The 26,695-nt window shown below is 42.7% G+C and overlaps 1 protein-coding gene across 1 annotated transcript; it reads right to left on the reverse strand.

The window, feature by feature from the left end:
* Window positions 1-4,937: 4,937 nt before the first annotated feature.
* Window positions 4,938-6,574, reverse strand: LOC123107105 (myb-related protein 306). Its single transcript, XM_044529104.1, has 3 exons — window positions 6,319-6,574; window positions 6,073-6,202; window positions 4,938-5,955 (listed from the first exon to the last, which is right to left on the reverse strand). Exons 1-3 carry the CDS (start codon window positions 6,449-6,451, stop codon window positions 5,262-5,264), a joined length of 957 nt encoding a protein of 318 aa, XP_044385039.1. The 5' UTR covers window positions 6,452-6,574; the 3' UTR covers window positions 4,938-5,261.
* Between the last annotated feature and the right edge of the window lie 20,121 nt (window positions 6,575-26,695).

The following is a 26,695-nucleotide window of genomic DNA, read 5'->3' on the forward strand; positions in this document are numbered from 1 at the left end:
ATATACTCTTCACAATTGCGCAACAATCGTATATCAAACGGACTATCTCGATCTGTTCCAAATATACCTTCACTAAAGGAACCTCTCTTAAAGTTTGTGTTCTTTTTCTGAGAAAACTTTCAATTCTATTCATCTTCAATTATGACAATACAATGAACATCAGAAATAATAAAAATTACATTCAGATCCGTAGACCACCTAGCAACGACTACAAGCACTGAAACGAGCCAAAGGCTCGCCGCTGTCATCACCCCTCCCTCATCAGTCGAAAAGTCGTCATGCTAAGACCCCATAGGACCAGCACAACAGAATAGCAACCGCCGCCGATAAAAAGTAGCATAGATCATAAGGATCCAACCTGAAGAAACACAAACATAGACGAACTACAACGAGATCCAAACAAATCCATTAAGGATAGATCTGTCGGAGACACAACTCCACACGTCCACCGACGACGCTAGACACATCACCGAAACGGGGGCTAGGCGGGAAAAACGAAATTGACGAACTAGCCGATCCTATACTATGAGATGGTACATGATCTCCTGACGACTTGTGACTAAACCTGTTGGAGATGTATCTCCGACGATTACTCATGTGAAACCATTTGAGATAAGCTCAGTTTGTTAGACGCTTCCTGTGAAACCATTTGAGATAAGCTCAGTTTCTTAGACGCTTTTGGACTTTAACCGACAACGATATGTCCGAGACAATTCTCTGTATTGACTCGTCCGTGATAACGGGGCACGCGACGAGCATGTGCGTGTCTCTGGTGAACGACCGTGCAGAGAGCGCAATGCTTCATTGTGACCTAAATAAAAAGACATTAATTATCACTAGTAAGGTACGCTACCCCCCAAAGGATATCGTCGTGCATGCTTCAACACAAGAGGAACAACAGAGCAATTACTTTGACCGTATTCATAGCCGAACTAGCTAGTGTAGCAGTGCGATCTTTTCATGATGAGCTACCATCAGAGGCAGCAAGGGGGCGCATTGGAGCTTAACTCTAGTGCGAGATTCCATGGCCGAGCCTGTCACAGATCGCTGTCATAAAGGGAAGAAAAATTAGGTCAGGTGTCTTTTTAATTAGTTTTTATTTTAGGGTAACCACGTGTTTCATTGATCACAAATATGATGAATATAACGCACGCACGCGGTACCGATCAGAAGGGTCGAGAGCAAACACATTTCCGCAGAAATTTGCAGAAAAAACAAAGGGAAGAAAAATACACAGGAATCATTAGTTAATTCTGCAATAGCCGTCGTCACCGCTGAATGTTGCTGGATTCGAAGGAGAACCATAGCCCATGAGGGCGCTGTGAGTCAATGAAGAAGCTTGCCATCGGCAAAGCCTTTGTCGTTGTGGCGTGTCGACCAGGAATTGTCCCCATTCTCCTTGAATCCCGGAGCCATCGTCGGCCGTCGACGTTGTCCAGGCCAAGCACCAGATCCACCGCCTTCAATCCACAAGCCCAAATCTGGAACCATCATTTTCACTCGCCCATCGGTGACATCGCGCATAACGCCAGCCATCAGGCGAACACCTAAAACCATCGACCAGAATGATAGACGGGAGACCGAGCCCACCGGTTCCTCGACGCCGCCATGGACGCCGTCGAGACGGGACTGGAGCCCGGGCATTATTCTCGGATGCGTTGCTGCTATCGTAATTACTTTTTATAAGAGCTGGTTGGAATATACATATACGATGCTATCAAATTAACCAAAGGAACCACTCAATTAAAACAAATCACATACATGTGGGATCGTAGACTTAATTTGCAAGCCTAAATGACATTTCTTTCCCCTTCCAAGTCCCTTCTTTGTGTAGTTATATGTCAGGTAAACCCTTTTCTAAAAAATATGTCAGGTAAATAAATCATATTGTGTACTCTGCGCAAACAGAGCAAGAGTTACAAAAGGGCCTCTTGGGAGCACTTCAAAGGATTCACTAGTATGGGAACAGGGAAAAAAATCGGTTGCCATGATCATGTATCCAGCAAATATTTGAAAACACGAGAAATAAACAATATATCTATGTTGTTTGGTTGCAACACATGACAAATGCATGATTTTTCTGTAGGGATCAGGCGTGCATGCCATGGTAAATTAGGAATCATAGAAATAAAAATATCTGAGTGTTTGGACTCGGTGAAAATTATCTTGTAATTAAATGGACAGTGGTGGCCCACAAGAAAACAATCCTAAGGTTTATAATCCTACAAACCAAACAATGTTTGTACTGAATGTTCCAAAGGATCAAAACCCCAAATATCTCTGAAATTCATTTGAATCAAGGAGGTCCCTCAGCAATAATTTATATACATGCACATAAATGTAAAACGATATGTAAGACACATGTTCCATATGTATGTAGTGACACATCATATGGAATTTACGAGTAATGTGGTCCTTTCTGTTTTTAAATCAGAAATGCTTGTTCTCAAATGGGCACACATGTGACCGTGTTGACTTTTTTATTCAATAAATAGGATACTAAATCATCCGCGGCGACAAATTGAGCAAATATTTACCTAAAACCATAAGATGACAAGTTCCATATATTTAGATTGTCAAGTTAGCACCGAATATATATTTAGATTGCAAAATACTCCCTCTGTCCGGAAATACTCGTCGGAGGAATGGATGTATCTAGATGTATTTTAGTTCTAGATACATTCATTTTTATGCATTTTTCGACAAGTATTTCCGGACGGAGGGAGTAATATGTAGTACTCTGCATATTGTATGGAAATATAATATAATGTTGTATATTACTGGGAAATAGTATCTTGTGATTATGAGTGTGAATTTATATGTATATTACTAGAGTATGTGTGTATATATATATCCATGGCGAGACGCTAATTGTTCGGACTATAGTAGTGGAAGCATGTTGTATATGTTTGTAGGTCTAATACTCTTGCGCACATGCACTCCTTTTATCCCATTGCTAATGTTTATGGCCATGCATTGATGTTGTATCTGTGCTTAAAAATGGAGTATATAGTATGGAGTATATTACTTTTTAAAAAAGTATAAAGTATATGGCCTTTCATAAGAAAATTTGGAGTATATGGTATTTAATAATGAAAGTAGTATGTTTGTTTTTCGCAAAAAAGTAGTATATGTATGAAAAATTATGATGTACGTAGTATGTAGTATGGGGTATCTCAAAAAGAAGTATGGAGTATGTTCCCACAAAAAAAAAGTATGGAGTATATCCAAGTTAGGAGTGTACCAAAATTAGGAGTATGGCAACTGACGAGTTTCGCATGCCAATTAGCAATTTTTTTGCATTAAAAGTATAACATCTTTCTCCTAAAAAAGTATATACATCTTCAAGTAACCATATATACACGCTAGAAAAGCAAAGTGTATGTGCTAGCTAGCTTCTTGGACTCGTGGAGGTGCATGCTCATGCATGTACATACGCTGATCTAGTATAGCATAAGAACTTTGCAAATTTCCATCGACGGTGGTGTCACAAGTAGTTATAGCCTGGGCACGTTCTAGAAATAGAATGTTTTTTGAAATAAACGCAGGAGAGCTGCGTATTTTAGAAATAGAATCGATGCAGGAGTCGCCGGCCCATCGATGACGGCCGCAATGGCGCCATTTTTTTTTGCCGACGGATAGACAAATCGTCGGCGAATACGACCCAACGGCCAATGCGACGATGGGCTTCCTACGTTTGTGGTGGCGTGATTAGCTTGCCAGCAGCCTTGATTCCCGTCATCACGTCTGGATCTTCAGCTGCTGCTCACATGCAAGCAAAGGGACTGGGGCATACGGAGTAGGTAGCATGGCTGTAAATTGCAAAGAATTCTGATTAGATAAGAATCCAATCAAAAAGTGTCTCCGATCCCGTCCCAGAATGAGTACCTTGTAGTATCATGCATCCATGCTCCAGATCCAATCGGGTATGGATTTAGGCGGCGGCCGACGAATAAAATCTGGTGAGTCCCGACGAGATGGGTTGCACGCCGGCGACCAGATTTTAAAATTGGCTTTATTGTTGGATGTGAGGTTGTTATACCGTAGCCATGCATAAAAATCGGAACAATATTACTGGTTGATTTATCGGGTGGAGAGAAAATTACTCCACCCAAACCCGTTAATCATCACGCCACGATCGGGTCAGATCGGACGGCAACAGGGGTGGAGGTACCTACCACTATATGGTAGGATGTATTTTCCATATATATATATATATATATATATATATATATATATATATATATATATATATATATATATATGTATGTATGTATGTATGTGTGTGTGTGTGTGAGTTTAACTGTGATTTTCTACATTATCAAATCCAATAGTATATGTTAACTATCGATGTCCCTAAAAGAATTCAATATATCAGCTGAAGTAAAGAAAGGATCCAGTACAACATGTGATTTTCAAGCATTAAATGCCATCAAATAAATGCATGACAGCTCTATGTCTAGTTGAGTCAAATATGAAAAGATTTGAGCATATATACTAGCGTACCATTTTAATGTGGCGATTCTTCCAGATGTAAATTTGGGAACTTCAAGCCTTCCACTCATTTTGATATGTTAAATATTACAGAAATTACAAACATGCATGATTCACAAATGAGATCCCAGTTTAACCCGAACTTTTTTTGTGGGACTTGGCTTTACATTTGGGAACCTCATGGAAGAACCAATTTTTTTATATAATATTAAACTTATCTTTACCAAATTATCCAAAACTAAAATTTCCGATAACATGTCCATTTGATGCATCTGATCTTGAAAACAAATTATTGTTGGAAATCAATTAAACTCCACTTAACTGCATATGATCAGTGTCAATCAAACTTGAAACAAATACATGAAAACAAGATACGAAATGATTTATTTCAGCTCGATGGGAGAAATGACTAATGAGGTAAAATTAATATAAAGAGTATACTATAAGTAAGTAATTATAAATTAAGCATCTATATAGATCTTTCTTTTATAAGATGTACATTTCTTTCTTTATCCCTCCTGCACGATCCATTTAGGACATGATCAGTTTCAAACCCTAATTAACATCGCAAAGAGCAACTAATTGAAATCTAAAACGATTAAGCAAACTGGATCGACACCCAGCTCGATCTAAATCACCGAGGATTCGAAGCCCCCCGGCCTTTTGTTGTTTCTGCTCAGCTACTCGATCGGCGATCGCCGCGCCTTTCTTAAATTTTTGTTCTTGCTCTAGTCGATCAATTCCCGGTTGGTACGCGCGCGCCGTACTTAGAAGAACTCACTGGGGTCCCCTAGTGGCACCACGTCGTCCATGAGTCCCGCCTCGCCGTGGCCCATGCCGTCGTCAAGAAGCCAGTTCTCAAGCATGGAGAACGCCGGCGGGGCGCCGCCGGCCCCGGCGCCGGCCATCTTGCTCGTCTCGGTTGAGCCCTCGGGGGTGTGCGCTGCTGCCGCCCCGGCCGCGCCGCCGCTGTGACTCGCCGACGCGGACGCCGCGCCGTCCCAGGAGCACTGCGGCTGCTGGCGGGTCGTCGCCGTAGTGGACGACGTCGACCCCGACGCCTCCGGCCCCTTGCTGCTGCTCCCGGGGCGCATCCAGCCCTCCAGTAGGCGCGCGATGTTGTCCGCGCTCGACGCGTACGTCGTCACCGACCCCGGACTAGGCGTCGGCAGCGCCGGCGCCGCCAGCGCGGCGGGCTGTGAGGGCTCTAGAGAGAGCGCGTCGCGCAGGGCCTGCCGCGCAGTGTGGATGTCCGTCTGCAGCCGGCGCTCCCACTGCCCTTTGGGAGCGGCCGCCTTCGGGACGCCACCACCGACACCCCCGGCGCCGGCGCCCTCCGAGCCGCCGTCGTTCCCTCCGGCGTCCTGCATCTTCTTGAGCTTCTTCTTGAGGTGGGTGTTCCAGTAGTTCTTGATGTCGTTATCCGTCCTCTCGGGCAAGTAGGACGCTATCGCCGCCCAACTGCGCATGGCGTCAACCGCAAGCTCATATCAGCAATTCTGTACTTTACGTCCACGGAAGAAACAAACAAACAACAAGACGGAAATCATGAGAAGATGAGATGGAAGCTATCATCACCGGTTGCCGAGGAGCGCCTGGAGGTGGACGATGAGCTTCTCCTCCTGGTCGTTGAAGTTGCCGCGCTTGATCCCCGGCCGGAGGTAGTTGGTCCACCGAAGCCGGCAGCTCTTGCTACACCGCATCAGCCCTGCAACGCCCCCAAATCAACAAAGCTTTGTTAGTTCCAATTCCGATTCACCTGCACACAAGATCGAGCCCCGATCCACGGACGATCCATGATCCCCTACGCTATCCCGTGCGTACCGGTGTTGGTCGGCACGGCGCGCCAGTTCCCGGGGCCGTGCTCCTGGATGTAGGAGACGAGCATGAGGTCCTCCTCCGGCGTCCAGGGCCCCTTCTTGACGCCCACCTTGTCGCAGCACGGAGGCCTCCCCATGGCGCCGCCGCCGCGTTCTCAGCTCGCACGGTGGCCGGCCGGGTTGGTGACGAAAAGTATCTTCTTGGCTGGCTAGGCACAGATGGAGGCAGGGACCGGGCCGGTGCAATTAAGCGGATGAGGTAAAAGAGGGGGTGGGGGCTAGCGCTATATATAAGCCGTGGCGTGGCCTCGGGCTGGCTTGGGGGGAAGGAGAAATGCTAGCTACCACACTATCTACTGAGGTTTGACCCGGAGTAGAATGCTGAGCTAACCCACTGCGACGTGACTTTGACACATGTTACAGCAACATGTATACTAGGCATGCACACGAAAATGAGGAGGGGGCGCAGGGCAGCCACACAGCAGCTGCAGGCCGTCAGCAGAATTATTGTAACCCGCCGAGTGAATCTGGTGATGGGTTTGGTATAGTGCCTCGCTGCTTCAGGATATCTGCCATTTTTGTTTCCCTCATAAATGAGCACACTTGGAAATGTGGAGTGAATTGTGCTTTATATCTTGCTATGGATGGATTTTGAATGATTCGTATTGGTTGTGTGGTGTGTCCTTTTATTGTGAGGAATTAAATGGGAAGATTTTTCTTTTGTTGGGTAATTGATCGCTGCATCTAGGTTACTATCTCCGGTTCACAAACGATAGGTATTTAGAATGATATAGGCAGTCAAATTCGTCAAAACATCATTTTTCTGTGTACACGATCGAGGAGTAAAAAGTTACATAGATGAGCAGAAAATTGTGGTGCAGCATCTGGTTAAGGAATGCGAAATATATACCTACAAAAATATACGAGTTAGTAGAATCCAATTTTAATCTAATGGGCTCATGATAGTTAGATCATTGAAAATTAGCACTTGTCTGAGTAGTTTTTTTTTTGACTTGTTAATTCATGATAGACGATTTAGATTGATTCTTGTGTGATATTTCTAAACACATTATATGTGTTTTGTGACTTTCATGATTCTACCTAATAAATTTATTATTTGGCTATCAAATTAATTCATAGTGTTTTTTATGATTTGATAACTTAAACATTTTCTTCTTAGTAAAAAGATGAGTATGGTCAATAATAAGTTAGATCAGCATGTGATGTATGATGTGCAAACTTGCATTGCACATACACAATTGTTACTAATGATAAATGTGTGTATATCCATATGGTGTAATTAGAAATTGTTAATTGTGCATACATAGTATCCACCTTGTCTATGTACTATAAAAAACAATAAATGGAAAAAATATACCTTTACTTTTGAATATTTTTCCATGAGAAATGCACACCATGTGCTTATCTGATTAATTGTTTTTCGCTGGCAATATCTGGTTAATTATATTAGCCCTGTAGTACTCATTGTTGTGCATTTGAAAAAATTCATTGTCGTATATTCGAAAATAATAATGCATATATTCATCATCATATATTAACTGATGTGTATTAGAAAACAATCATGCTTATATTCATTCTCGTTTATTCGCCTATTTGGAAATCTTCAGCAATATAATAATCATGCATATATTCATTCTCGTGTATTCGCCTATTTCGAAATCTTCAGCACTATAATAATCATGCATATATTCATTCTCGTGTATTCGAAAATCTTCAGTACTATAGTAATAATAATGCATACTCCCTCCGTCTGTGAATAAGTATACATCTAGCTTTTGTCGTAAGTCAAAGTTTTAAAACTTTGACCAACTTTATAGGAAAAAGTAGAAGCATTTATGACATTAAATTAGTATCACTATATTTGTTTTGAAATGTAGTTTCCTAATGTACCGATTTGATGTTATATATGCTACTACTCTTCTCTCTAAAATTGGTCAAAATTTTAAAACTTTGACTTAGGAAAAGAGCTAGATGTACACTTATTCGCTGACAGAGGGAGTATATTCAGTGTCGTGTATCTGAAAATAATAACCTGCTCTTTTTTTCTGGCATCTGGTTGTCCTACAATGTCTTTACGTTGATTCGACTTTTCTTTGATCTCTGTAATACACAGGAAAGCTCTGAAGAGTGAGTCACAGACATTTACTGGTCAGAGTAGCATGCTAGCACAAAAAAACCTGCAATACATAGAAGGGCAAATAAAACATGTCAACTTATAAAACAAAGCGTGCCAATTAACCAATACTATTACTTCTACTCCATGGCGAGTTTTTAAAATGTTTATGGCTACCGTATATATCCTCAACACCTTGGTACTATTAATCTTATTTGAATATGCCCCATTCATTGCACAATTTCTAGGTTGCACTCCAATATTTACGTGGCCAGCAGCTCAATATTACATGATTAAGATGTGCATTAACAATGGAGTGCTAATTAATTAGTAAGTTAACTCATAACAACCATGCTTACTTTCTTAATTAAAACGATGGCGACTACCAAAATGCTGTTTACCACAGATGTCATAATTTTGTATATTATGTGTACAACTGATGAACTTATTTTAAAACTTACAAATGAACTTATTTTATGAGTTATGGAGATCGACAAGAAATATCAAGTCTATTAGTTTTGTGTCTGTCACGTGCCTCGTTCCACCGTCCGTGTTCGTTTTCAATATTTTTGTACGGAACATTTTTATGTAGGAGTAGATTTCTAGTCTCAATGTTTTTATGTAGGAGTAGGGTAGATTTTTAGTCTCAATATATTGTACTTACTCCTACATCAAAACGTACTTACTCCTACATAAAAACGTTCCGCATAAAAATATTAATTTTACAATATTTGGATCTAAGGCACACACACGTGGCAAAAATGTCTGGCATTGTGCAATGAGTTCTCAAAAGAGGACATCAAGGTGCATTAAATAGGATGGGGCTGGCTAAAGTCAGCTTGATTGGAGTGAACCGGGCCGCAAGCATTTATTTTCTGAAGCCATCTTCGCCTCGACATGTTTTCCCCTTTGGTTGGGCTAATAGTAAAAAAATAGTTTACTCCAGAAAATATATATTTTTGACCATAAACTCTTCAAGCATGTATTCTTTTCGGCTCTTTGAGAAACACCGAGTATTGTCATATAGACACGTGTGTGCATGCCAAGACACATGTACACACTTGGCTTGTACCGAAGACTAGAATCGCATGTGTTGAAGACCCATAAATTCACCGCATGCCTACCACAAAAAGGATGAAATCTTGGTGAGACACACATGTGCCAAACTTGAAAATTTTGATCTCGAGTGGGTTGGATCCATTAACACCTATATTAACCAGTAACCACCCCTTGCAAAAAAAAAAAAATCCAGTAACCACCCGCTTGTAGTTGGTTTTTTTTAGCACTCGTGTTTAGTCAAACTTTACAAGATTATTTTACCACAAAATAAAAATCAAAATAGATAGAAAAAATCAAAAGAAACAAGACATGGTGAAAAACCAGGAAAAATGGAAAATAAGTTAATAGATAATTGTAAAAATATGAGAAATCATGAAATGCCACATAACGCAGTTGCCTCCTCCCCTAAAAGGACTAGGGTTTCTATGCTTCCCATCGTCGCCGCCGCCGGCCCACCTCGTCTCCGGTCGCCTTAGGGCCATGATGGCATGATGGATAACGACCCTTACCGGCGGGAGGGCTCCTTTTTTATGCTCCTTCGAGTTTTGTTAGGGTTTGTGTCCTGCTCAGCAAGACGAGACGACGATAGCTCCCTGATGGAATAAGGTTCTCCTCGACTAGCCCTCGTCCCCGTGGTGCGTCTAGCATCGTCAGTGGGTGTGTGGCGGGGTGTCGCAGGTGGATCTGTCCTGGGTGTATTTGCTCGAACCTGATCGTAGTTCATCTACGTTCGTGTGTCTTCAGGTTGGATCTTTCCGATCTACGCAACTATTTAATGACGATGGTTGCTGTTCTGGTGCGTTGGTCCTATGGGGTATTAGCACGACAACTTTCCGACTGTTTACTACAAAAAGTTTTGCCCGGCTCCAACGAGGGAGGGGCGATGAAGGCGGCGCGCCTTCGCCTCACTTCAGTGCTTGTAGTCGTCGCTAGCTGGTCTATGGATCTGGATGTAATGGTGTTCGTTGTATTGCCATGATTGAAGATGAATAGATTGAAAGTTTCCCTGCAAAAAAGAAGGTTAAAATCCAAATATTAGGAAAGGGAAAAATTTAGAAGTATTAACTCATGTGTAGTTCTACTTATGCATCTGTTTAGCTACTTCATTTAAATTTATTTTCAACCATTAGTTGCATAGGGACTTAGAAAAAAAACTTAGGTGAAGAACTTAAGATTTATTAGTCTATGAGTGTCACATGACGGTGTTAAGTTTCCCCCAAGCAACACTACAATAATGATAAACAAATTCTCTTATGTCCACAACGCACCTAGCAATTGTTGATGGTGTAGTGCTATTTCAACGAGCACATTGTTAAATTTGCAAGAGAAAGACCTTTATATTTTTTTGATCTAATAAAATAGACATCTTTAAGTGTGACATTATTTTGCGGTTTTAACAAAGTAAAACAACCATGGGCTTCACTAGCAGTTGATGGATTAAAACAAAGCATGTACATCTACCTTATCTATACTACACATTAATAACAAAAATGCATAACAAATCCATCAAATTAAAGGGCATATTACTAATGCAACCTTAGTTAGATAGCTATGTCTCCTTGTAGATTCACAATAACCATGAAATACCAAGATCATTAAGTAGGTACACTACATATGCAGTGATCTATTAACACACCGTGGCATATGTTGGGTAATCCAGCCCCACAATGATATCTCAATGGTATTCTCCCTTTTATACTTAGTGTGGCGTTCCATGTATTGTTAGCAGGGATTAAGATTTAGGATGTTGATGCCTTCTAAAATATCAATACCCTTCTGAAGTTTAATATCGTATTTCTTATGGTTCTTATTCAATATTTATATTTTTTGACTAATATACTACTCCCCTTGTCCCAAAATTATTGTCATATATTTTTCTACATACAGATGTATCTAGTCATGTTTTATTGTTAGATACATCTGTATCTAGATAAATCAAAGACAAGAATTTTGTGACAGAGGTAATACTAAATTGGTAGATGGTAGTTTTGCAAGTTTTTATCTTGCTGATTTAAAAAAACATCCGAGCGAGCAAAGAAAAAAACAAAAATATTCATGGAATACCTGAGAAAGATCACGAAGGCATGCCAAAGGAGGGGGTCGGGGCCACATAGGGATCTCAGATGCCTCTACCACGTTTCCAAGGGAGAAATTGTGTGGGATCCATGTTGGGGAACGTAGCAGAAATTCAAAATTTTCCTACGTGTCACCAAGATCTATCTATGGAGAAACCAGCAACGAGGGGAAAGGAGAGTGCATCTACATACCCTTATAGATCGCTAAGCGGAAGCGTTCAAGAGAACGGGGTTGAAGGAGTCGTACTCGTCGTGATCCGAATCATCGGAGATCCTAGTGCCGAACGGACGGCACCTCCGCGTTCAACACACGTACATCCCGGTGACGTCTCCCACGCCTTGATCCAGCAAGGAGAGAGGGAGAGGTTGAGGAAGACTCCATCCAGCAGCAGCACAACGGCGTGGTGGTGATGGAGGAGCGTGGCAATCCTGCAGGGCTTCGCCAAGCACCGCGGGAGAGGAGGAGTAGGGAGAGAGGTAGGGCTGCACCATCAGGCAGAGATCAATCGTGTGTTATGGGCAGCCCCATGCCTCAATATATATAGGGGAGAGGGAGGAGGGTGCACCCCCTCTAGGGTTCCCACCCCTAGAGGGGCGGCAGCCCTAGATGGGAAAAAGGGGGAGGCGGCCAAGAGGGGAGAGAGGGGGAGGCGCCCACTAGGTGGGCCTTAAGGCCCATCTGGACTAGGGTTTGCCCCCTCTCACTCTCCCTTGCGCCTTGGGCCCCTTGTGGGGGGCACACCAGCCCACCTAGGGGCTGGTCCCCTCCCACACTTGGCCCACGCAGCCTTCTGGGGCAGGTGGCCCCACTTGGTGGACCCCCGGGACTCTCCCGGTGGTCCCGGTACATTACCGATATCGCCCGAAACTTTTCCGGTAACCAAAACAGGACTTCCCATATATAAATCTTTACCTCTGGACCATTCCGGAACTCCTCGTGACGTCCGGGATCTCATCCGGGACTCCGAACAACATTCGGTAACCACATACAAGCTTCCTTTATAACCCTAGCGTCACCGAACCTTAAGTGTGTAGACCCTACGGGTTCGGGAGACATGCAGACATGACCGAGACGTTCTCCGGTCAATAACCAACAGCGGGATCTGGATACCCATGTTGGCTCCCACATGTTCCACGATGATCTCATCGGATGAACCACGATGTCAAGGACTCAATCGATCCCGTATACAATTCCCTTTGTCTAGCGGTATTGTACTTGCCCGAGATTCGATCGTCGGTATACCGATACCTTGTTCAATCTCGTTACCGGCAAGTCTCTTTACTCGTTCCGTAACACATCATCCCGTGATCAACCCCTTGGTCACATTGTGCACATTATGATGATGTCCTACCGAGTGGGCCCAGAGATACCTCTCCGTTTACACGGAGTGACAAATCCCAGTCTCGATTCGTGCCAACCCAACAGACACTTTCGGAGATACCTGTAATGCACCTTTATAGCCACCCAGTTACGTTGTGACGTTTGGTACACCCAAAGCATTCCTACGGTATCCGGGAGTTGCACAATCTCATGGTCTAAGGAAAAGATACTTGACATTAGAAAAGCTTTAGCATACGAACTACACGATCTTTGTGCTAGGCTTAGGATTGGGTCTTGTCCATCACATCATTCTCCTAATGATGTGATCCCGTTATCAACGACATCCAATGTCCATGGTCAGGAAACCGTAACCATCTATTGATCAACGAGCTAGTCAACTAGAGGCTTACTAGGGACATGGTGTTGTCTATATATCCACACATGTATCTGAGTTTCCTATCAATACAATTATAGCATGGACAATAAACGATTATCATGAACAAGGAAATATAATAATAACAATTTATTATTGCCTCTAGGGCATATTTCCAACAGTCTCCCACTTGCACTAGAGTCAATAATCTAGTTCACATCGCCATGTGATTAACACTCACAGGTCACATCGCCATGTAACCAACATCCAAAGAGTTTACTAGAGTCAATAATCTAGTTCACATCACTATGTGATTAACACTCAATGAGTTCTGGGTTTGATCATGTTGCTTGTGAGAGAGGTTTTAGTCAACGGGTCTGAACCTTTCAGATCCGTGTGTGCTTTACAAATCTTTATGTCATCTCCTAGATGCAGCTACCACGCTCTATTTGGAGCTATTCCAAATAACTGTTCTACTTGGAGCTATTCTAAATTGTTTCTCCATTATACGTATCCGGTATCTCTACTCAGAGCTATCCGGATAGGTGTTAAGCTTGCATCGTCGTAACTCTTTACGTCGAACTCTTTATCACCTCCATAACCGAGAAAATTCCTTAGTCCACTAGTTACTAAGGATAACTTTGACCGCTGTACTGTGATCTATTCTTGGATCACTCTTGTACCCCTTGACTGACTCATGGCAAGGCACACTTCAGGTGCGGTACACAGCATAGCATACTGTAGAGCCTACGTCTAAAGCATAGGGGACGACCTTCGTCCTTTCTCTCTTTTCTGCCGAGGTCGAGCTTTAAGTCTTAACTTCGTACCTTACAACTCAGGCAAGAACTTCTTCTTTGACTGATCCATCTTGAACACCTTCAAGATCATGTCAAGGTATGTGCTCATTTGAAAGTATTATTAAGCATTTTGATCTATCCTTATAGATCTTGATGCTCAATGTTCAAGTAGCTTAATCCAGGTTTTCTATTGAAAAACACCTTTCAAATAACCCTATATGCTTTCTAGAAAATCTACGTCATCTCTGATCTATGATATGTCAACAACATATACTCATCAGAAATTCTATAGTGCTCCCACTCACTTCTTTGGAAATACAAGTTTCTCATGAACTTTGTATAAACCCAAAATCTTTGATCATCTCATCAAAGCGCACATTCCAACTCCGAGATGCTTACTCCAGTCCTTAGAAGGATTGCTGGAGCTAGCATACCTTTTAGCATCCTTAGGATCGACAAAACCTTTCTGATTGTATCACATACAACCTTTCCTTACGAAAGTTGGTAAGGAAACTCGTTTTGACATCCATCTGCCAGATTTCATAAATGCTGCTTATGCTAACATGATTCCGACGGACTTAAGCATTGCTACGGATGAGAAAAACTCATCGTAGTCAACTCCTTGAACTTGTGAAAAACTCTTCGCCACAAGTCGAGCTTCATAGATGGTGACATTACCATCCACGTCCGTCTTCTTCTTAAAAGATCCATTTATCAATGGCTTGCCGATCATTGGGCAAGTCCGCCAAAGTCCATGCTTTGTTCTGATACATGGATCCTATCTCGGATTTCATGGTTTCTTAACCATTTGTCGGAATTTGGGCCCACCATCGCTTCCCCATAGCTCGTAGGTTCATTGTTGTCTAGCAACATGACCTTCAAGACAGGATTACCGTACCACTCTGAAGTAGTACGCATCCTTGTCACCCTACGAGGTACGGTAGTGACTTGATCCAAAGTTTCATGATCACTATCATAAGCTTCTACTTCAATTGGTGTAGGTGCCACAGGAACAACTTCCTGTGCCCTGCTACACACTAGTTGAAGTGACGGTTCAATAACCTCATCAAGTCTCCACCATCCTCCCACTCAACTTTTCGAGAGAAACCTTTCCTCGAGAAAGGACCCGATTCAAGAAACAATCCATATTGCTTTCGGATCTGAATTAGGAGGTATACCCAACTGTTTTGGGTGTCCTATGAAGATGCATTTTATCCGCTTTGGGTTCGAGCTTATCAACCTGAAACTTTTTCACATAAGCGTCGCAGCCCCAAACCTTTAAGAAATGACAGCATAGGTTTCTCTAAACCGGTGTCATCTCAACGGAATTACGTGGTACCCTATTAAAGTGAGTGCGGGTGTCTCTAATGCCTAACCCATGAACGATAGTGGTAATTCGATAAGAGACATCATGGTACCCACCATATCCAATAGGGTGCAACTATGATGTTCGGACACACCATCACACTATGGTGTTCCAGGCGGTATTAATTGTAAAACAATTTCCACAATGTCTTAATTGCGTGCCAAAACTCGTAACTCAGATATTCATCTCTATGATCATATCATAGACATTTTATCCTCTTGTCACAATGATCTTCTACTTCACTCTGAAATTACTTGAACCATTCAATAATTCAGACTTGTGTTTCATCAAGAAAATATTCTCAACATCTACTCGAATCATCTGTGAAGTAAGAACATAACGATATTCACTGCATGCCTCAGCACTCATTGGACTGCACACATCAAAATGTGTTACTTCCAACGAGTTGCTATCTTGTTCCGTCTTACTAAAACGAGGCTTTCAGTCATCTTGCCCATGTGGTATGATTTGCATGTCTCAAGTGATTCAAAATCAAGTGAGTTCAAACGGTCCATTTGCATGGAGTTTCTTCATGCATATACACCAATAGACATGGTTCGCATGTCTCAAACTTTTCAAAAATGAGTGAGTCCAAAGATCCATCAACATGGAGCTTCTTCATGCATTTTATACCGATATGACTTACGTGGCAGTGCCACAAGTAGGTGGTACTATCATTACTATCTTTTGGCATGAACATGTGTATCACTACGATCGAGATTTCAATGAACCATTCATTTTAGGTGCAAGACCATTGAAGGTATTATTCAAATAAATAGAGTAACCATTATTCTCTTTAAATGAATAACCGTATTGCGATAGTCATAATCCAATCATGTCTATGCTCAACGCAAACACCAAATAACAATTATTCAGGTTTTAACACCAATCTCGATGGTAGAGGGAGCGTGCGATGCTTGATCATATCAACATTGGAAACATTTCCAACACATATCGTCAGCTCACCTTTAGCTAGTCTCCGTTTATTCCGTAGCTTTTATTTCGAGTTACTAACACTTAGCAACCGAACCGGTATCTAATACCCTGGTGCTACTAGGAGTACTAGTAAAGTACACATCAACACAATGTATATCCAATATACTTCTATCGACCTTGCCAGCCTTCTCATCTACCAAGTATCTAGGGTAATTCTGCTCCAGTGGCTGTTCCCTTTATTACAGAAGCACTTAGTCTCGGGTTTGGGTTCAACCTTGGGTTTCTTCACTAGAGCAGCAGCTGAATTGCCGTTTCATGAAGTATCCCTTTGTTCCCTTGCCCTTCTTGAAACTAGTGGTTTCACCAACCATCAACAATTGATGCTCCTTCTTGATTTCTACTTTCGCGGTGTCAAACATCACGAATATTTCAAGGATCATCATATCTATCCCTGATATGTTATAGTTCATCACGAAGCTCTAGCAGCTTGGTGGCAATGACTTTGGGGAAACATCACTATCTCATCTGGAAGATCAACTCCCACTCGATTCAAGTGATTGTTGCACTCAGACAATCTGAGCACAAGCTCAACGATTGAGCTTTTCTCCCTTAGTTTGCAGGCTAAGAAAATCGTCGGAGGTCTCATACCTCTTGACGTGGGCACGAGCCTGAAATCCCAATTTCAGCCCTTGAAACATCTCATATGTTCCGCGATGTTTCGAAAACGTCTTTAGTGCCTCAACTCTAAACCGTTTAACTGAACTATCACGTAGTTATCAAAACGTGTATGTCCGATGTTCGCAACATCCACAAACGACGTTTGGGGTTCGGCACACTGAGCAGTGCATTAAGGACATAAGCTTTCTACTGTCCGCATAATTGCTACTTTCAACTTTCAACTATATTTTCTCTAGGAACATATCTAAAACAGTAGAACTAAAGCGCGAGCTACGACATAATTTGCAAAATCCTTTTGACTATGTTCAGATAATTAAGTTCATCTTATGAACTCCCACTCAGATAGACATCCCTCTGGTCATCTAAGTGATTACATGATCCGAGTCAACTAGGCCGTGTCCGATCATCACGTGAGACGGACTAGTCATCATCGGTGAACATCTTCATGTTGATCGTATCTACTATACGACTCATGCTCGACCTTTCGGTCTCCGTGTTCCGAGGCCATGTCTGTACATGCTAGGCTCGTCAAGTTAACCCTAAGTGTTTTGCATGTGTAAATCTGTCTTACACCCGTTGTATGTGAACGTAAGGATCTATCACACCCGATCATCACGTGGTGCTTCGAAACGACGAACTTTAGCAACGGTGCACAGTTAGGGGAGAACACTTCTTGAAATTGTTGTAAGGGATCATCTTATTTACTACCGTCGTTCTAAGTAAACAAGATGCATAAACATGATAAACATCACATGCAATCAAATAGTGACATGATATGGCCAATATCATTTTGCTCCTTTTGATCTCCATCTTCGGGGCTCCATGATCATCATCGTCACCGGCATGACACCATGATCTCCATCATCATGATCTCCATCATCGTGTCTTCATGAAGTTGTCTCGCCAACTATTACTTCTACTACTATGGCTACCGGTTAGCAATAAAGTAAAGTAATTACATGGCGTTGTTTAATGACACGCAGGTCATACAATAAATAAAGACAACTCCTATGGCTCCTGCCGGTTGTCATACTCATCGACATGCAAGTCGTGAATCCTATTACAAGAACATGATCAATCTCATACATCACATATCATTCATCACATTCTTCTTGGCCATATCACATCACATAGCATACCCTGCAAAAACAAGTTAGACGTCCTCTAATTGTTGTTTGCATGTTTTACGTGGCTGCTATGGGTTTCTAGCAAGAACGTTTCTTACCTACGCAAAACCACAACGTGATATGCCAATTGCTATTTACCCTTCATAAGGACCCTTTTCATCGAATCCGTTCCGACTAAAGTGGGAGAGACTGGCACCCGCTAGCCACCTTATGCACCAAGTGCATGTCAGTCGGTGGAATCTGTCTCACGTAAGAGTACGTGTAAGGTCGGTCCGGGCCGCTTCATCCCACAATACCGTCGAAACAAGATTGGACTAGTAACGGCAAGCATATTGAACAAAATCAACGCCCACAACTACTTTGTGTTCTACTCGTGCAAAGAATCTACGCAATAGACCTAGCTCATGATGCCACTGTTGGGGAACGTAGCAGAAATTCAAAATTTTCCTACGTGTCACCAAGATCTATCTATGGAGAAACCAGCAACGAGGGGAAAGGAGAGTGCATCTACATACCCTTGTAGATCGCTAAGCGGAAGCGTTCAAGAGAACGGGGTTGAAGGAGTCATACTCGTCGTGATCCGAATCACCGGAGATCCTAGTGCCGAACGGACGGCACCTCCGCGTTCAACACACGTACAGCCCGGTGACGTCTCCCACGCCTTGATCCAGCAAGGAGAGAGGGAGAGGTTGAGGAAGACTCCATCCAGCAGCAGCACAACGGCGTGGTGGTGATGGAGGAGCGTGGCAATCCTGCAGGGCTTCGCCAAGCACCGCGGGAGAGGAGGAGTAGGGAGAGAGGTAGGGCTGCACCATCAGGCAGAGATCAAATCGTGTGTTATGGGCAGCCCCATGCCTCAATATATATAGGGGAGAGGGAGGAGGGTGCGCCCCCTCTAGGGTTCCCACCCCTAGAGGGGCGGCAGCCCTAGATGGCAAAAAGGGGAAGGCGGCCAAGAGGGGAGAGAGGGGGAGGCGCCCACTAGGTGGGCCTTAAGGCCCATCTGGACTAGGGTTTGCCCCCTTCCACTCTCCCTTGCGCCTTGGGCCCCTTGTGGGGGGCGCACCAGCCCACCTAGGGGCTGGTCCCCTCCCACACTTGGCCCACGCAGCCTTCTGGGGCAGGTGGCCCCACTTGGTGGACCCCCGGGACCCTCCCGGTGGTCCCGGTACATTACCGATATCGCCCGAAACTTTTCCGGTAACCAAAACAGGACTTCCCATATATAAATCTTTACCTCCGGACCATTCCGGAACTCCTCGTGACGTCCGGGATCTCATCCGGGACTCCGAACAACATTCGGTAACCACATACAAGCTTCCTTTATAACCCTAGCGTCATCGAACCTTAAGTGTGTAGACCCTACGGGTTCGGGAGACATGCAGACATGACCGAGACGTTCTCCGGTCAATAACCAACAGCGGGATCTGGATACCCATGTTGGCTCCCACATGTTCCACGATGATCTCATCGGATGAACCACGATGTCAAGGACTCAATCGATCCCGTATACAATTCCCTTTGTCTAGCGGTATTGTACTTGCCCGAGATTCGATCGTCGGTATACCGATACCTTGTTCAATCTCGTTACCGGCAAGTCTCTTTACTCGTTCCGTAACACATCATCCCGTGATCAACCCCTTGGTCACATTGTGCACATTATGATGATGTCCTACCGAGTGGGCCCAGAGATACCTCTCCGTTTACACGGAGTGACAAATCCCAGTCTCGATTCGTGCCAACCCAACAGACACTTTCGGAGATACCTGTAATGCACCTTTATAGCCACCCAGTTACGTTGTGACGTTTGGTACACCCAAAGCATTCCTACGGTATCCGGGAGTTGCACAATCTCATGGTCTAAGGAAAAGATACTTGACATTAGAAAAGCTTTAGCATATGAACTACACGATCTTTGTGCTAGGCTTAGGATTGGGTCTTGTCCATCACATCATTCTCCTAATGACGTGATCCCGTTATCAACGACATCCAATGTCCATGGTCAGGAAACCGTAACCATCTATTGATCAAGGAGCTAGTCAACTAGAGGCTTACTAGGGACATGGTGTTGTCTATATATCCACACATGTATCTGAGTTTCCTATCAATACAATTATAGCATGGACAATAAACGATTATCATGAACAAGGAAATATAATAATAATCAATTTATTATTGCCTCTAGGGCATATTTCCAACAATCCAGGTCTCATAGGGTTGCCCTCTTGAGGGTATCAAGGAACTGACATTATTAACTCATAACGCTTTCTAAATGTCTTAGAGTTATGCACATCTAGCAATGTTTAAAATGGCGTCGAGGGTTAGAAAGAAGGACTTAGAGGATGCTCCTCGAAGTCTAGATGCAATCTAGGAGAGGCTTTCATCGTTCCAACACCATAGCCACAAAAACTAGAGGAGAAACACCTCTCTCTCTCTCTCTCTCGATCAAATGGGATGTCTAACATGATTGTGGTATTAAGCTTTGTCAATGGTGTTGCAATTGTAGAATGTGCTTACATATAGAAGTTTTTGTACTTTGCATTAAATATTGTTCGAGGCATGTTGGTAATGGTGTGTGTTTGAACCTGGGGTATCACGAGTCATATGGTTATTATTTAGTAAAAAAAATCTTGGAAGACACTCGTGGTGACATTAGGGTACATCTCCATAGATTGGGATTAGAAAGATAGTCATTAGGATGTGATGCTTTGACATGTATACAAGGCCTCACCTATGATTATCCAATAAATGATAACTTAGTGTGGTTAAACCACGTATCTTAAGGAAATTATTAATGATGAGAGTTGCTACTAGAAAAATAATGAACTATATGCTTTATTTCCAACCATCAAAACCTCATTTCACTCACTTTTTTCCACACTTCCAATTTCCAATTTTATTTATTCCCAAAATAAAAAGACACTTCTATCATCTATATTATCAATCTCTTATCCTAAGTAGTGCACATAGGCAATTGAAAACTATGCTAAGTGTGATGGGGAAACAAGAGACTATAGTCGTAACTGAAGAATTGCTTCATAGGAGAATACTTCCATCCTATGTCTCCCATGGATTGATAAATACTAGGTCATCCACTTGAGGGCATTCAATGTTGTTCTACAAATCTATACACTTGGAGGCTCAACAAATATCTACAAGAACATAAGTGTGTAGTAAACATCAACCAAGCATGGTGTGGACGTGGAGGTGGCATGTATTAGCAAGGAGGTGCAGGGGATTGGGAGACCAATATGATGTGTGAAACAACACACAGCGTCAGGTCGGACAACAATGACTTATAGGGATCAAGGAGGTACGTCTAGAGCGGGAGGTTACGTAAAGAATTGGGAAAGGTCGGGCGTAAGATCGGAGAGGTGAGGCCATGGGGATCGACCAGGAGAGTGGTTTGGCGCGGGAGACCACAAATTGAGTTGATACATAGGTGGTGTAGTATTAGTAATATGAGGCGGAGGGGATCACACGGAGGCATAGAGGATTAGGAATATGAGAAAAGTGATGGGTGCGGGTGAAGGAAATATGCCCTAGAGGCAATAATAAAGTTATTATTTATTTCCTTATATCATGATAAATGTTTATTATTCATGCTAGAATTGTATTAACCGGAAACATAATACATGTGTGAATACATAGACAAATAGAGTGTCACTAGTATGCCTCTACTTGACTAGCTCGTTGATCAAAGATGGTTATGTTTCCTAACAATAGACATGAGTTGTCATTTGATTAACGGCATCACATCATTAGGAGAATGATGTGATTGACTTGACCTATTTCGTTAGCTTAGCACATGATCATTTAGTATTCTGCTATTGCTTTCTTCATGACTAATACATGTTCCTATGACTGTGAGATTATGCAACTCCCGTTTACCGGAGGAACACTTTTTGTGCTACCAAACGTCACAACGTAACTGGGTGATTATAAATGTGCTCTACAGGTGTCTCTGAAGGTACTTGTTGGGTTGGCATATTTCGAGATTAGGATTTGTCACTCCGAATATCGAAGAGGTATCTCTGGGCCCTCTCGGTAATGCACATCACTTAAGCCTTGCAAGCATTGCTACTAATGAGTTAGTTGCAGGATGGTGTATTACAGAATGAGTAAAGAGACTTGCCGGTAACGAGACTGAACTAGGTATTGAGATACCGACGATCGAATATCGGGCAAGTAACATACCGATGACAAAGGGAACAACGTATGTTGTTACGCGGTTTGACCGATAAAGATCTTCGTAGAATATGTAGGAGCTAATATGAGAATCCAGGTTCCGCTATTGGTTATTGACCGGAGACGTGTCTCGGTCATGTCTACATAGTTCTCGAACCCGTAGGGTCCGCACGCTTAAAGTTACGATTACAGTTATATTATGAGTTTATATGTTTTGATGTACCGAAGGAGTTCGGAGTCCCGGATGAGATCGGGGACATGACAAGGAGTCTCGAAATGGTCGAGACGTAAAGATCGATATATTGGACGACTATATTCGGACATCGTAAAGTTTCCGAGTGATTCGGGTATTTTCGAGAGTACCGGGGAGTTACGGGAATTCGTATTGGGCCTTAATGGGCCATACGGGAAAGGAGAGAAAGGCCTCAAAGGTTGGCCGCACCCCTCCCCATGGGCTGTTCCGAATTGGACTAGGGAGGGGGGCGCCCCCTTCCTTCCTTCTCCTTTTCCCTTCCCTTTCCTTCCCTCCTACTCCTACTACTTGGAAGGGCTCCTAGTTCTACTAGGAAAGGAGGAATCCTACTCCTGGTGGGAGTAGGACTCCCCTAGGGCGCGCCATAGAGAGGGCCGGCCCTCTCCCTCCTCCACTCCTTTATATACTGGGGCAGGGGCACCCCATAGACACAACAATTGATCGTTTGATCTTTTAGCCGTGTGCGGTGCCCCCCTCCACCATAGTCCACCTCGATATTGCTGTAGCGGTGCTTAGGCGAAGCCCTGCGTCGGTAGAACATCAACATCGTCACCACGTTGTCGTGCTGACGAAACTCCCCCTCAACACTCGGCTGGATCAGAGTTCGAGGGACGTCATCGGGCTGAACGTGTGCTGAACTCGGAGGTGTCGTATGTTCGGTACTTGATCGGTCGGATCGTGAAGACGCACGACTACATCAACCGCGTTGTGCTAACGCTTCCGCTTTCGGTCTACGAGGGTACGTGGACAACACTCCCCCCTCTCGTTGCTATGCATCACCATGATCTTGCGTGTGTGTAGGAAATTTTTGAAATTACTACGTTCCCCAATGGCATCCGAGCCAGGTTTTATGCGTAGATGTCATATGCACGAGTAGAACACAAGTGAGTTGTGGGCGATATAAGTTATACTGCTTACCAGCATGTCATACTTTGGTTCGGAGGTATTGTTAGATGAAGCGGCCCGGACCGACATTATGCGTACGCTTACGCGAGACTGGTTTTACCGCCGTGCTATGCACACAGGTGACTAGCGGGTGTCAGTTTCTCCAACTTTAGTTGAACCAAGTGTGGCTACGCCCGGTCCTTGAGAAGGTTAAAACATCACTAACTTGACAAACTATCGTTGTGGTTTTGATGCGTAGGTAAGAACAGTTCTTGCTCAGCCCGTAGCAGCCACGTAAAACTTGCAACAACAAAGTAGAGGACGTCTAACTTGTTTTTGCAGGGCATGTTGTGATGTGATATGGTCAATACGTGATGAGATATAAGTTGTTGTATAAGATGATCATGTTTTGTTCAAGTTATCGGCAACTGGCAGAAACCTTATGGTTGTCTCTTTATTGCATAAGATGCAAGAGCCAAATAATTGCTTTACTTTATCGCTATACGATAGCAATAGTTGCAAGAGCAATAGTTGGCGAGACAACCATGTGACGACACATTGATATAGATCAAGATGATGGAGATCATGGTGTCATGCCGGTGATTATGGAAATCATGACGATGCTTTGGAGATGGAGATCAAAGGCACAAGATGATGATGGCCATATCATGTCACATATATTTTGATTGCATGTGATGTTTATCTTTTATACATCTTATTTTGCTTAGTTCGACGGTAGCTTTATATGATGATCTCTCACTAAATTTAAAGATAAAAGTGTTCTCCCTGAGTATGCACCATTGCCAAAGTTTGTCGTGCCCAGACACCACGTGATGATCGGGTGTGATAAGCTCTACGTCCATCTACAACGGGTGCAAGACAGTTTTTGCACACGCAGAATACTCAAGTTAAACTTGACGAGCCTAGCATATGCAGATATGGCCTCGGAACACTGAGACCGAAAGGTCGAGCGTGAATCATATAGTAGGTATGATCAACATAGTGATGTTCACCATTGAAACTACTCCATCTCACGTGATGATCGGACATGGTTTAGTAGATATGGATCACGTGATCACTTAGAGGATTAGAGGGATGTCTATCTAAGTGGGAGTTCTTAAGTAATATGATTAATTAAACTTAAATTTATCATGAACTTAGTCCTGGTAGTATTAGCATATCTATGTTGTAGATCAATAGCTCGCGTTTAGCTCCCCTGTTTTATTTTTGATATGTTCTTAGAGAAAACTAAGTTGAAAGATGTTAGTAGCAATGATGCGGATTGGATCAGTGATCTGAGGTTTATCCTCATTGCTGCACAGAAGAATTATGTCCTTAATGCACCGCTAGGTGACAAACCTATTGCAGGAGCAGATGCAGATGTTATGAATGTTTGGCTAGCTCAATATGATGACTACTTGATAGTTTAGTGCGCCATGCTTAACGGCTTAGAATTGGGACTTCAAAGACGTTTTGAACGTCATGGACCATATGAGATGTTTCAGGAGTTGAAGTTAATATTTCAAGGAAATACCAGAGTTGAGAGATATGAAGTCTTCAACAAGTTCTATAGCTAAAATATGGAGGAGAATAGCTCAAGCAATGAGCATGTGCTCAAATTGTCTGGGTACTACAATCGCTTGAATCAAGTGAGAGTTAATCTTCCAGATAAGATAGTGATTGACAGAATTCTCTAGTCACCATCACCAAGTTAGTAGAACTTCGTGATGAACTATAATATGCAAGGGATAACGGAAACGATTCCCAAGCTCTTCGTGATGCTGAAATCGACGAAGGTAGAAATCAAGAAAAACATCAAGCGTTGATGGTGGACAAGACCACTAGTTTCAAGAAAAGGGCAAAGGGAAGAAGGGGAACTTCAAGAAGAACGTCAAGTAAGTTGCTGCTCAAGTGAAGAAGCCCAAGTCTGGTCCTAAGCCTGAGACTAAGTGCTTCTACTACAAAGGGACTGGTCACTGGAAGTGGAACTACCCCAAGTAATTGGCGGATAAGAAGGATGACAAAGTAAACATAGGTATATTTGATATACATGTTATTGATGTGTACTTTACTAGTGTTTATACCAACCCCTCAGTATTTGATACTAGTTCAGTTGCTAAGAATAGTAACTCGAAACGGGAGTTGCAGAATGAACAGAGACTAGTTAAGGGTGAAGTGACGGTGTGTATTGGAAATGGTTCCAAGATTGATATGATCATCATCGCACACTCCCTATACTTTCCGGATTAGTGTTAAACCTAAAATAAATGTTATTTAGTGTTTGCGTTGAGCATAAATATGATTGGATCATGTTTATTGCAATACGGTTATTTATGTAAGTTAGAGAATAATTATTGTTCTGTTTACATGAATAAAACCTTCAATGGTCATACACCCAATGAAAATGGTTTGTTGGATCTCGATCGTGGTGACACACATTTTCATAATATTGAAGCCAAAAGATGCAAAGTTAATAATAATAGTGCAACTTATTTGTGAAGGAAATATGCCCTAGAGGCAATAATAAAGTTATTATTTATTTCCTTATATCATGATAAATGTTTATTATTCATACTAGAATTGTATTAACCGGAAACATAATACTTGTGTGAATACATAGACAAACAAAGTGTCACTAGTATGCCTCTACTTGACTAGCTCGTTAATCGAAGATGGTTATGTTTCCTAACCATAGACATGAGTTGTCATTTGATTAACAGGATCACATCATTAGGAGAATGATGTGATTGACATGACCCATTCCATTAGCTTAGCACCTGATCGTTTAGTATGTTGCTATTGCTTTCTTCATGACTTATACATGTTCCTATGACTATGAGATTATGCAACTCCCGTTTACCGGAGGAACACTTTGTGTGCTACCAAACGTCACAACGTAACTGGCTGATTATAAAGGTGCTCTACAGGTGTCTCCAAAGGTACATGTTGGGTTGGCGTATTTCGAGATTAGGATTTGTCACTCCGATTGTCGGAGAGGTATCTCTGGGCCCTCTCGGTAATGCACAACACTTAAGACTTGCAAGCAATGCAACTAATAAGTTAGTTGCAAGATGATGTATTACAGAACGAGTAAAGAGACTTGCCGGTAACGAGATTGAACTAGGTATTGAGATACCGACGATCGAATCTCGGGCAAGTCACATACCGATGACAAAGGGAACAAACGTA

The sequence above is a fragment of the Triticum aestivum genome, chromosome 5A (assembly GCF_018294505.1).
Source record: "Triticum aestivum cultivar Chinese Spring chromosome 5A, IWGSC CS RefSeq v2.1, whole genome shotgun sequence".
Lineage (NCBI taxonomy): Eukaryota > Viridiplantae > Streptophyta > Magnoliopsida > Poales > Poaceae > Triticum > Triticum aestivum.

Coding starts and splice junctions, on each gene's coding strand:
- LOC123107105 (XM_044529104.1), bottom strand. CDS start 6,451: ATGGGGAGGCCTCCGTGCTGCGACAAGGTGGGCGTCAAGAAGGGGCCC. Junction 6,203..6,318: donor CGCCGTGCCGACCAACACCG/GTACGCACGGGA, acceptor GGGGCGTTGCAG/GGCTGATGCGGTGTAGCAAG. Junction 5,956..6,072: donor CAGGCGCTCCTCGGCAACCG/GTGATGATAGCT, acceptor CGCCATGCGCAG/TTGGGCGGCGATAGCGTCCT.